Source organism: Protomyctophum parallelum (assembly GCF_964188405.1).
Source record: "Protomyctophum parallelum genome assembly, chromosome: 1".
Taxonomy (NCBI): domain Eukaryota; kingdom Metazoa; phylum Chordata; class Actinopteri; order Myctophiformes; family Myctophidae; genus Protomyctophum; species Protomyctophum parallelum.
The window spans coordinates 105,577,262-105,589,821 of record NC_139697.1 but is presented as its reverse complement, the minus strand read 5'-3'; the positions used below and the strand labels follow the sequence as shown (position 1 = coordinate 105,589,821).

Below are 12,560 nucleotides of genomic sequence, written 5' to 3'. Positions count from 1 at the left end.
TGTTTAGAATTCAAACACTAGGTGTTCTCGTGAGGTGTTTGAGTGAACTCGTGTTCTACTGTATTTTATGACCATTAATAAACACTTGGCATTTTATTATTACACACGTGGTGTTTAGGTTTAAACGCGTCACATGTTCCAGGGATTTACAGTAGTCTGTCGTGTGTCTCCTATCACTCTGAAAACACCATATTTGGTCGTGTGTCTCCTATCACTCTGAAAACACCATATTTGGTCGTGTGTCTCCTATCACTCTGAAAACACCATATTTGGTCGTGTGTCTCCTATCACTCTGAAAACACCATATTTGGTCGTGTGTGTCCTATCTTCCTAAAACACCATATTTGGTCGTGTGTGTCCTATCTTCCTAAAACACCATATTTGGTCGTGTGTGTCCTATCTTCCTAAAACACCATATTTGGTCGTGTGTGTCCTATCTTCCTAAATGACCATATTTGGTCGTGTGTGTGTCCTATCTTCATATATGACCATATTTGGTCGTGTGTGTCCTATCTTCCTAAAACACCATATTTGGTCGTGTGTGTCCTATCTTCCTAAAACACCATATTTGGTCGTGTGTGTCCTATCTTCCTAAAACACCATATTTGGTCGTGTGTGTGTGTGTGTTTGTCTCCCCCTACAGGGCGAGACGCCCAGCGAGTGGCGGCCGTCAGACTTCCGGATGTTCCGCGGCGGCTCGCTGTGGAGGCCGCCGCCCCTAAACCCCTATCTCCATGACAACGCGGAGGAGGAGGGGGGCGAGGGGGGGGAGCGGGGGGAGGGGGGGGAGGAGGAGAACGCCTCGCAGGGGGAAGAGGAGGAGGTGAAGAAGGGGCAGCTGAAGGCAGAGTGAGTAGAACCTGTGTCGTTATATTTAGAGATGCTCCGATCGATCGGTGGCCGATTATTAAAATCGGCCGATCACCGATCCGATGTGCACAATTCCCCGATCCGCCAAACCGATCAAAAAAGCTCAAAGTTGCACAGTTTACATCCAAAAGAATGTCACTCTCTCGGTTCTGCACCGCTTACTGGAGAAGTATATATCACTCTCGGTTCTGCACCGCTTACTGGAGAAGTATATATCACTCTCGGTTCTGCACCGCTTACTGGAGAAGTATATATCACTCTCGGTTCTGCACCGCTTACTGGAGAAGTATATATCACTCTCGGTTCTGCACCGCTTACTGGAGAAGTATATATCACTCTCGGTTCTGCACCGCTTACTGGAGAAGTATATATCACTCTCGGTTCTGCACCGCTTACTGGAGAAGTATATATCACTCTCGGTTCTGCACCGCTTACTGGAGAAGTATATATCACTCTCGGTTCTGCACCGCTTACTGGAGAAGTATATATCACTCTCGGTTCTGCACCGCTTACTGGAGAAGTATATATCACTCTCGGTTCTGCACCGCTTACTGGAGAAGTATATATCACTCTCGGTTCTGCACCGCTTACTGGAGAAGTATATATCACTCTCGGTTCTGCACCGCTTACTGGAGAAGTATATATCACTCTCGGTTCTGCACCGCTTACTGGAGAAGTATATATCACTCTCGGTTCTGCACCGCTTACTGGAGAAGTATATATCACTCTCGGTTCTGCACCGCTTACTGGAGAAGTATATATCACTCTCGGTTCTGCACCGCTTACTGGAGAAGTATATATCACTCTCGGTTCTGCACCGCTTACTGGAGAAGTATATATCACTCTCGGTTCTGCACCGCTTACTGGAGAAGTATATATCACTCTCGGTTCTGCACCGCTTACTGGAGAAGTATATATCACTCTCGGTTCTGCACCGCTTACTGGAGAAGTATATATCACTCTCGGTTCTGCACCGCTTACTGGAGAAGTATATATCACTCTCGGTTCTGCACCGCTTACTGGAGAAGTATATATCACTCTCGGTTCTGCACCGCTTACTGGAGAAGTATATATCACTCTCGGTTCTGCACCGCTTACTGGAGAAGTATATATCACTCTCGGTTCTGCACCGCTTACTGGAGAAGTATATATCACTCTCGGTTCTGCACCGCTTACTGGAGAAGTATATATCACTCTCAGTTCTGCACCGCTTACTGGAGAAGTATATATCACTCTCGGTTCTGCACCGCTTACTGGAGAAGTATAGCGCTGTCAAGGCAGCGCAAATATTCTCCCCCCCCACACATACCCCAGGGAGGGAGGGGGGAGAGAGAGAGAGAGAGAGAGAGAGCCTGAGAGCACACACGTCTTGGAGGGTGACAGAGAGAAAAGGAGAGAAAGGAAGAGAGATCCAGTGTCCAGTGACTCCAGTCAAATTTTTTCCTCAAATTGACCATCAGAAAAGTGAGCAAACTATTATCCATTGTTGGTGTGCCCTGATACAACTTTCTTGAAAATGTTTCAGGAGGAGATGGTGTCTCTCTGTTATAATAATAATAATAATAATAATGAATATGTTTCAGGAACAGACAGAAGCTAGAGGCCCTGGTCAAAGAGCTGACGCCTCTCAGGGAGGAGATCAGCGGTACCATGGTGTTCTGTCTGTTATAATAATAATAATAATAATTCATATGTCTCAGGAACAGACAGAAGCTAGAGGCCCTGGTCAAAGAGCTGACGCCTCTCAGGGAGGAGATGTTATTATAATAATAATAATATGTCTTTATGTCTCAGGAACAGACAGAAGCTAGAGGCCCTGGTGAAGGAGCTGACGCCTCTGAGGGAGGAGATCAGCGGTACCATGGTGTTCTGTCTGTTATAATAATAATAATAATTCATATGTCTCAGGAACAGACAGAAGCTAGAGGCCCTGGTCAAGGAGCTGACCCCTCTGAGGGAGGAGATCAGCGGTACCATGGTGTTCTGTCTGTTATAATAATAATAATAATATGTCTTTATGTCTCAGGAACAGACAGAAGCTAGAGGCCCTGGTCAAGGAGCTGACGCCTCTCAGGGAGGAGATCAGCGGTACCATGGTGTTCTGTCTGTTATAATAATAATAATAATAATAATAATAATAATAATTCATATGTCTCAGGAACAGACAGAAGCTAGAGGCCCTGGTGAAGGAGCTGACGCCTCTCAGGGAGGAGATCAGCGGTACCATGGTGTTCTGTCTGAACCGGGCCGAGGCGGCCGAGGAGGTGGTGTCTCACATCGCCGAGAGCTTCGGCTTGATCCAGACGCCACTGCAGAAGAAGGTCTGTCTGGCCAATCACCTTTTAGTAGGCATGAGGTCTGGCCAATCACCTTTTAGTAGGCAGAAGGTCTGGCCAATCACCTGCTCGCAGGCAGAAGGTCTGGCCAATCGCCTGCTCGCAGGCAGAAGGTCTGGCCAATCGCCTGCTCGCAGGCAGAAGGTCTGGCCAATCACCTGCTCGTAGGCAGAAGGTCTGGCCAATCGCCTGCTCGCAGGCAGAAGGTCTGGCCAATCACCTGCTCGCAGGCAGAAGGTCTGGCCAATCACCTGCTCGTAGGCAGAAGGTCTGGCCAATCACCTTTAAGTATAGGCAGAAGGTCTGGCCTCATAGGGTGATTGGCCACACTTCACATGGGGGTGATTTTGCAGTGTCACTGTTGCACAGCCTAACACACAGACACACACAGGCCAGGGAGGAGGGCCACTACAGTACAGTACAGTACAGTACAGTACAGTACAGTACAGTACAGTACAGTACAGTACAGTACAGTACAGTACAGTACAGTACAGTACAGTACAGTACAGTACATCTAAAATGAGTTAATAGCACAACAAGCAGACTTTTCATGACTGAAATAAATGTCACATCTGAAATCCACATGTAAATATGAAATAAATGCTTAAACATGTAGCTATAGGTGTAATGTTAGAGACCACAGAAGACATGTAAATATGAAATAAATGCTTAAACATGTAGCTATAGGTGTAATGCTAGAGACCACAGAAGACATGTAAATATGAAATAAATGCTTAAACATGTAGCTAGGTGTAATGTTAGAGACCACAGAAGACATGTAAATATGAAATAAATGCTTAAACATGTAGCTATAGGTGTAATGTTAGAGACCACAGAAGACATGTAAATATGAAATAAATGCTTAAACATGTAGCTAGGTGTAATGTTAGAGACCACAGAAGACATGTAAATATGAAATAAATGCTTAAACATGTAGCTAGGTGTAATGTTAGAGACCACAGAAGACATGTAAATATGAAATAAATGCTTAAACATGTAGCTAGGTGTAATGCTAGAGACCACAGAAGACATGTAAATATGAAATAAATGCTTAAACATGTAGCTAGGTGTAATGCTAGAGACCACAGAAGACATGTAAATATGAAATAAATGCTTAAACATGTAGCTATAGGTGTAATGTTAGAGACCACAGAAGACATGTAAATATGAAATAAATGCTTAAACATGTAGCTATAGGTGTAATGCTAGAGACCACAGAAGACATGTAAATATGAAATAAATGCTTAAACATGTAGCTAGGTGTAATGCTAGAGACCACAGAAGACATGTAAATATGAAATAAATGCTTAAACATGTAGCTATAGGTGTAATGTTAGAGACCACAGAAGACATGTAAATATGAAATAAATGCTTACACATGTAGCTATAGGTGTAATGTTAGAGACCACAGAAGACATGTAAATATGAAATAAATGCTTAAACATGTAGCTAGGTGTAATGTTAGAGACCACAGAAGACATGTAAATATGAAATAAATGCTTAAACATGTAGCTAGGTGTAATGTTAGAGTCCACAGAAGACATGTAAATATGAAATACTGAAAAACTGAACAACCAACATGTCAATTTGAAGCTATGATTCCCTGCTTTCATATGACATGAAGAAACACACAAAAAATAAATAAAATGCAATGACTTATCTTTGATCAGAACCGGTCACATATTACTATCACAATATAGAGATATATAATACTTATTTTAGTAAAGATGTTTTAACCCATTCTGACCGGGCACCCATTTTGGTGTCAGCATCATGTTATGCTTTAGCTATTGAAAAATAGCAGACCTACAAGCTCTTAGCGCGCCACCGAGTGGCGCGATACGAGCTTGTAGGTCTGCTGTTTTTGAAAAATCGACAAGAACGACTGACATTTTTTTTAATCTGATCTCAGGTCAGAATGGGTTAATCAGACCAGTGTGTGTCCAGTGGAAACCTCGTATGAATCTGATCTCAGGTCAGAGTGTTTTAAGCGTGACTTTTGTTGTGATTTCCACAGATTGCCAGATTGTACCTCATATCAGACATCCTGCACAACTCCTGCGCCAAAGTGAAGAACGCTTCGTATTACCGGAAATAGTAAGAAATAAAGTCCGTCTCCTCGTTTTCCATCTTTGAAATAAAGTCCGTCTCCTCGTTTTCCAGCTTTGAAATAAAGTCCGTCTCCTCGTTTTCCAGCTTTGAAATTAAGTCCGTCTCCTCGTTTTCCAGCTTTGAAATAAAGTCCGTCTCCTCGTTTTCCAGCTTTGAAATAAAGTCCGTCTCCTCGTTTTCCAGCTTTGAAATAAAGTCCGTCTCCTCGTTTTCCAGCTTTGAAATAAAGTCCGTCTCCTCGTTTTCCAGCTTTGAAATAAAGTCCGTCTCCTCGTTTTCCAGCTTTGAAATAAAGTCAGTCTCCTCGTTTTCCAGCTTTGAAATAAAGTCCGTCTCCTCGTTTTCCAGCTTTGAAATAAAGTCTGTCTCCTTGTTTTCCAGCTTTGAAATAAAACTCCCACAGATCTTCAAAGACATGAACTTGGCGTACAAGAACATACAGGCCAGACTGCAAGCGGAACAGTTCAAGGTAAAAGATTGATGTTTACGGATATGTGAGATTGATGTGGCTCAGGAGGTCGAGCAGGTCGTCCAATGATCACTGGGTCGGCGGTTCGAATCCCGGCTCCTCCTCCTCCTGTCCACATGTCAAAGTGTCCTTTGGGCAATACACTGAACCCCACATTACCTCCAATGAGTCGGTCGGTGTGAGCTCGCCACCGTCGGTGTGTGAATGTGGGAAGTGAGGACGCTGGCGTCGACTGTTCGCCGCTTCACCTCCCTTATGTATGAATGAATGAACCTGCACCTCCCAATGTATGAATGAATGAACCTTCACCTCCCAATGTATGAATGAATGAACCTTTGTAAAGCGCTTTGAGCACTTGGAAAAGCGCTATAAAAGAAAATGCAATTCATTATACAGATATGTGAGATTGATGTATACATATTGATGTATACATATTGATGTATACATATTGATGTATACAAATGTATAATGTAAGATTGATGTATACAGATTGATGTATACAGATTGATGTATACATATTGATGTATACATATTGATGTATACAAATGTATAATGTAAGATTGATGTATACAGATTGATGTATACAGATTGATGTATACAGATTGATGTATACGTATGTATAATTTAAGATTGATGTATACAGGGTCCCTGCATGCACATTTCTGAAGTTACAATTTAAGGGATTTTAACGGGGATAGCAAGATCGTGGGGGTGAAAAAGCCAACCCTTCATCCAGCCGATCTGTGGCTCAGGAGGTAGAGCATGTCGTCCAATGATCCATGGGTCGGCGGTTCGAATCCCGGCTCCTCCTCCTGTCTACATGTGGAAGTGTCCTTGGGCAAAGACACTGAACCCCTAATTGCTCCCGATGTGCTGGTTGGTGCCTTGCATGGCTTCCGCCGCAATCGGTGTATGGATGTGTGTGTGAATGGGTGAATGTAATGCACAATCTTTGTAAAACGCCTTGGATAAAGGCGCTATATAATTGCACCATTTACCATTTACCACTAGTCCCTCCCTAACATTTAATTCTACTGGATCTCTTCTCCACTAGTCCCTCCCTAACATTTAGTTCTACTGGATCTCTTCTCCACTAGTCCCTCCCTAACATTTAATTCTACTGGATCTCTTCTCCACTAGTCCCTCCCTGACATTTAGTTCTACTGGATCTCTTCTCCACTAGTCCCTCCCCTGTGTGTGTGTTCATGTGTTGCCTATATTCTGTACATTTAGGGCTTGTTTGGACTCAAGCGCTGAGACACGTGATGTTTCGAGTGCGTGGGATATCCGGAGCAACTGAAAATAGTTGTGCCCTTGATAATGTATTTTATAAATGTGGACTCAGATAAAGACATTGAGATGTGTGTTCTTGTGCTTCCAGCAAAAGGTGATGTGTTGCTTCAGAGCGTGGGAGGACTGGGCCATCTATCCAGAGTCCTACCTCATCTCCTTACAGAACATCTTCCTGGGTCTGGTCAAAGCCGAGGAGACGGTGGAGCTGAAACCTGAGGTACCGTTAACAGAACATATTATAACAGAACATCTTCCTGGGTCTGGTCAAAGCCGAGGAGACGGTGGAGCTGAAACCTGAGGTACCGTTAACAGAACATATTATAACAGAACATCTTCCTGGGTCTGGTCAAAGCCCAGGAGACCGTGGAGCTGAAACCTGAGGTATCGTTAACAGAACATATTATAACAGAACATCTTCCTGGGTCTGGTCAAAGCCCAGGAGACGGTGGAGCTGAAACCTGAGGTACCGTTAACAGAACATATTATAACAGAACATCTTCCTGGGTCTGGTCAAAGCCCAGGAGACGGTGGAGCTGAAACCTGAGGTACCGTTAACAGAACATATTATAACAGAACATCTTCCTGGGTCTGGTCAAACCTGAGGTAACGCTGATAACAGAACATATTATAACAGAACATCTTCCTGGGTCTGGTCAAAGCCCAGGAGACGGTGGAGCTGAAACCTGAGGTAACGTTGACAGAACCTCTTGACGTAGCGCTGTTTTTATGTATTTGATGTATTGCCATGTTGTTCTTGCTTACTGTAAATCGTGTGGCGGGTTAAAACAGTGTGGCAGGTTAAAACAATGTGGCAGGTTAAAACTGGCGCAGGTTAAAACAGTGTGGCGGGTTAAAACAGTGTGGCGGGTTAAAACGGTGTGGTGGGTTAAAACAGTGTGGCGGGTTAAAACAATGTGGCGCAGGTTAAAACAACGCGCCGGGTTAAAACAGTGTGGCAGGTTAAAACAATGTGGCGGGTTAAAACAGTGTGGCAGGTTAAAACAATGTGTCAGGTTAAAACAGTGTGGCGGGTTAAAACAATGTGGCGGGTTAAAACAGTGTGGCGGGTTAAAACAGTGTGTCAGGTTAAAACAACGTGGCGGGTTAAACAATGTGGCGGGTTAAAACAGTGTGGCCGGTTAAAACAGTGTGGCAGGTTAAAACAGCGCGGTGGGTTAAAACAGTGTGGCGGGTTAAAACAATGTGGCAGGTTAAAACAGTGTGGCGGGTTAAAACAGTGTGGCGGGTTAAAACAGTGTGGCGGGTTAAAACAATGTGTCAGGTTAAAACAATGCGGTGGGTTAAAACAACGTGGTGGGTTAAAACAATGTGGCGGGTTAAAACAGTGTGGCGGGTTAAAACAACGCGGCGGGTTAAAACAGTGTGGCGGGTTAAAACAATGTGTCAGGTTAAAACAACGCGGCGGGTTAAAACAGTGTGTCAGGTTAAAACAGTGTGGCAGGTTAAAACAATGCAGCGGGTTAAAACAGTGTGGCGGGTTAAAACAGTGTGGCGGGTTAAAACAGTGCAGCGGGTTGAAACAGTGCGGCGGGTTAAAACAGTGTGGCGGGTTAAACCAATGTGTCAGGTTAAAACAGTGCGGCGGGTTAAAACAGTGCAGCGGGTTGAAACAGTGCGGCGGGTTAAAACAGTGTGGCGGGTTAAAACAGTGACAGGTTAAAACAGTGTGGCGGGTTAAAACAGTGTGGCGGGTTAAAACAGTGCGGCGGGTTAAAACAGTGTGGTGGGTTAAAACAGTGTGGCGGGTTAAAACAGTGTGGCGGGTTAAAACAGTGCGGCGGGTTAAAACTGTGGTGGGTTAAAGCAGTGTGGTGGGTTAAAACAGTGTGGCGGGTTAAAACAGTGCGGCGGGTTAAAACAGTGTGGCGGGTTAAAACAGTGTGGCGGGTTAAACAGCGCGGCGGGTTAAAACAGTGTGGCGGGTTAAAACAGTGTGGCGGGTTAAAACAGTGCGGCGGGTTAAAACAGTGTGGCGGGTTAAAACAGTGTGGCGGGTTAAAACAGTGCGGCGGGTTAAAACAGTGTGGCGGGTTAAAACAGTGCGGCGGGTTAAAACAGTGTGGCGGGTTAAAACAGTGTGGCGGGTTAAACAGCGCGGCGGGTTAAAACAGTGTGGCGGGTTAAAACAGTGTGGCGGGTTAAAACAGTGCGGCGGGTTAAAACAGTGTGGCGGGTTAAAACAGTGTGGCGGGTTAAAACAGTGCGGCGGGTTAAAACAGTGTGGCGGGTTAAAACAGTGTGGCGGGTTAAAACAGTGCGGCAGGTTAAAACAGTGTGGCGGGTTAAAACAGTGTGGCGGGTTAAAACAGTGCGGCAGGTTAAAACAGTGTGGCGTGTTAAAACAGTGTGGCGGGTTAAAACAGTGTGGCAGGTTAAAACAATGTGGCAGGTTAAAACTGGCGCAGGTTAAAACAGTGTGGCGGGTTAAAACAGTGTGGCGGGTTAAAACGGTGTGGTGGGTTAAAACAGTGTGGCGGGTTAAAACAATGTGGCGCAGGTTAAAACAACGCGCCGGGTTAAAACAGTGTGGCAGGTTAAAACAATGTGGCGGGTTAAAACAGTGTGGCAGGTTAAAACAATGTGTCAGGTTAAAACAGTGTGGCGGGTTAAAACAATGTGGCGGGTTAAAACAGTGTGGCGGGTTAAAACAGTGTGTCAGGTTAAAACAACGTGGCGGGTTAAACAATGTGGCGGGTTAAAACAGTGTGGCCGGTTAAAACAGTGTGGCAGGTTAAAACAGCGCGGTGGGTTAAAACAGTGTGGCGGGTTAAAACAATGTGGCAGGTTAAAACAGTGTGGCGGGTTAAAACAGTGTGGCGGGTTAAAACAGTGTGGCGGGTTAAAACAATGTGTCAGGTTAAAACAATGCGGTGGGTTAAAACAACGCGGTGGGTTAAAACAATGTGGCGGGTTAAAACAGTGTGGCGGGTTAAAACAACGCGGCGGGTTAAAACAGTGTGGCGGGTTAAAACAATGTGTCAGGTTAAAACAACGCGGCGGGTTAAAACAGTGTGTCAGGTTAAAACAGTGTGGCAGGTTAAAACAATGCAGCGGGTTAAAACAGTGTGGCGGGTTAAAACAGTGTGGCGGGTTAAAACAGTGCAGCGGGTTGAAACAGTGCGGCGGGTTAAAACAGTGTGGCGGGTTAAACCAATGTGTCAGGTTAAAACAGTGCGGCGGGTTAAAACAGTGCAGCGGGTTGAAACAGTGCGGCGGGTTAAAACAGTGTGGCGGGTTAAAACAGTGACAGGTTAAAACAGTGTGGCGGGTTAAAACAGTGTGGCGGGTTAAAACAGTGCGGCGGGTTAAAACAGTGTGGTGGGTTAAAACAGTGTGGCGGGTTAAAACAGTGTGGCGGGTTAAAACAGTGCGGCGGGTTAAAACTGTGGTGGGTTAAAGCAGTGTGGTGGGTTAAAACAGTGTGGCGGGTTAAAACAGTGCGGCGGGTTAAAACAGTGTGGCGGGTTAAAACAGTGTGGCGGGTTAAACAGCGCGGCGGGTTAAAACAGTGTGGCGGGTTAAAACAGTGTGGCGGGTTAAAACAGTGCGGCGGGTTAAAACAGTGTGGCGGGTTAAAACAGTGTGGCGGGTTAAAACAGTGCGGCGGGTTAAAACAGTGTGGCGGGTTAAAACAGTGCGGCGGGTTAAAACAGTGTGGCGGGTTAAAACAGTGTGGCGGGTTAAACAGCGCGGCGGGTTAAAACAGTGTGGCGGGTTAAAACAGTGTGGCGGGTTAAAACAGTGCGGCGGGTTAAAACAGTGTGGCGGGTTAAAACAGTGTGGCGGGTTAAAACAGTGTGGCGGGTTAAAACAGTGCGGCAGGTTAAAACAGTGTGGCGGGTTAAAACAGTGTGGCGGGTTAAAACAGTGCGGCAGGTTAAAACAGTGCGGCGTGTTAAAACAGTGTGGCGGGTTAAAACAGTGCGGCGGGTTAAAACAGTGTGGCGGGTTAAAACAGTGACAGGTTAAAACAGTGTGGCGGGTTAAAACAGTGTGGCGGGTTAAACAGTGCGGCGGGTTAAAACAGTGTGGCGGGTTAAAACAGTGCGGCGGGTTAAAACAGTGTGGTGGGTTAAAACAGTGTGGCGGGTTAAAACAGTGCGGCGGGTTAAAACAGTGTGGTGGGTTAAAACAGTGTGGCGGGTTAAAACAGTGCGGCGGGTTAAAACAGTGTGGCGGGTTAAAACAGTGTGGCGGGTTAAAACAGTGTGGCGGGTTAAAACAGTGCGGCGGGTTAAAACAGTGTGGCGGGTTAAAACAGTGACAGGTTAAAACAGTGTGGCGGGTTAAAACAGTGCGGCGGGTTAAAACAGTGTGGCGGGTTAAAACAGTGCGGCGGGTTAAAACAGTGTGGTGGGTTAAAACAGTGTGGCGGGTTAAAACAGTGCGGCGGGTTAAAACAGTGTGGCGGGTTAAAACAGTGTGGCGGGTTAAACAGCGCGGCGGGTTAAAACAGTGTGGCGGGTTAAAACAGTGTGGCGGGTTAAAACAGTGCGGCGGGTTAAAACAGTGTGGCGGGTTAAAACAGTGTGGCGGGTTAAAACAGTGCGGCGGGTTAAAACAGTGCGGCGGGTTAAAACAGTGCGGCGGGTTAAAACAGTGTGGCGGGTTAAAACAGTGCGGCGGGTTAAAACCCCTGTGTCTCCTCAGCGGGAGGACCCTCCCGACCTGGACGGGGCGCCTCTGGACGGCCTGCCGCTAGACGGCGCGGCGCTGGACGGCCACGCCCCCTTGGACCTGGACGGCGCCCCCTTGGGGTGGGACCCCGTGGACGACCTGGACGGCGTGCCCCTGGGAGGGGGAGGGGGAGGGGCCACCGCCTCCGCGGACGACATCGACGGGATGCCCCGTAAGAGAACAGTGTCGTTGTGGTGGCGCACGTCGCACGCACACACATGCACACACATGCACACACAATTGCGTTGCGTGTGGTCATCGCGTGCAGACATGCCTTTTTGTGCCCAAGCTGTCTCCACACGTCTTTGTAATAATCTCCAGTGGTGTCTGGAGACGTCCTGGAAAAAAATCTGTTTTTGCTTTAAAAATAAATAAAAATGTCTACATTATGCTTTTTAATCATCCAAAAAAGGCTGGGTACCCTATAGAGCGTCGCAGTCCCGCCCCCTTTCAGAACGACGAGTGGCCCAGGAAATGAATCGCAATGCATTTCTCCTCATAGGCTTTTCTTAAAGTATTTATTTAAAGACGGTTACGCCGCGGACAAAGCCAACTCGGATCGTGACAAATCATGACAACGAACACAATGTTTTGGGGCCGATCAAATCATTAGAAAGAAGAAAATAAAAGGCAGGAGACAACACTATTTGTTTTGTTTTATAAATTATTTGATCGGCCCCAAAACATTGTGTTCATTGTCATGAATTGTCACGATCCGAGTTGGCTTTGTCATAACCGTCTTTAAATAAATACTTTAAGAAAAGCCTATGGGAGAAATAGAT

The 12,560-nt window shown here is 46.0% G+C and overlaps 1 protein-coding gene across 1 annotated transcript in view; it reads left to right on the top strand.

The window, feature by feature from the left end:
- Positions 1-12,560, top strand: part of LOC310856377 (U2 snRNP-associated SURP motif-containing protein) — a 69,504-nt gene that overhangs the window by 40,990 nt on the left and 15,954 nt on the right. The window contains exons 14-19 of the mRNA XM_083761759.1: positions 644-849; positions 3,029-3,191; positions 5,224-5,303; positions 5,700-5,787; positions 7,169-7,297; positions 11,752-11,950. Of these exons, the coding sequence (XP_083617885.1) occupies positions 644-849; positions 3,029-3,191; positions 5,224-5,303; positions 5,700-5,787; positions 7,169-7,297; positions 11,752-11,950 (865 nt within the window). The remainder of the gene's footprint in view (positions 1-643; positions 850-3,028; positions 3,192-5,223; positions 5,304-5,699; positions 5,788-7,168; positions 7,298-11,751; positions 11,951-12,560) is intronic.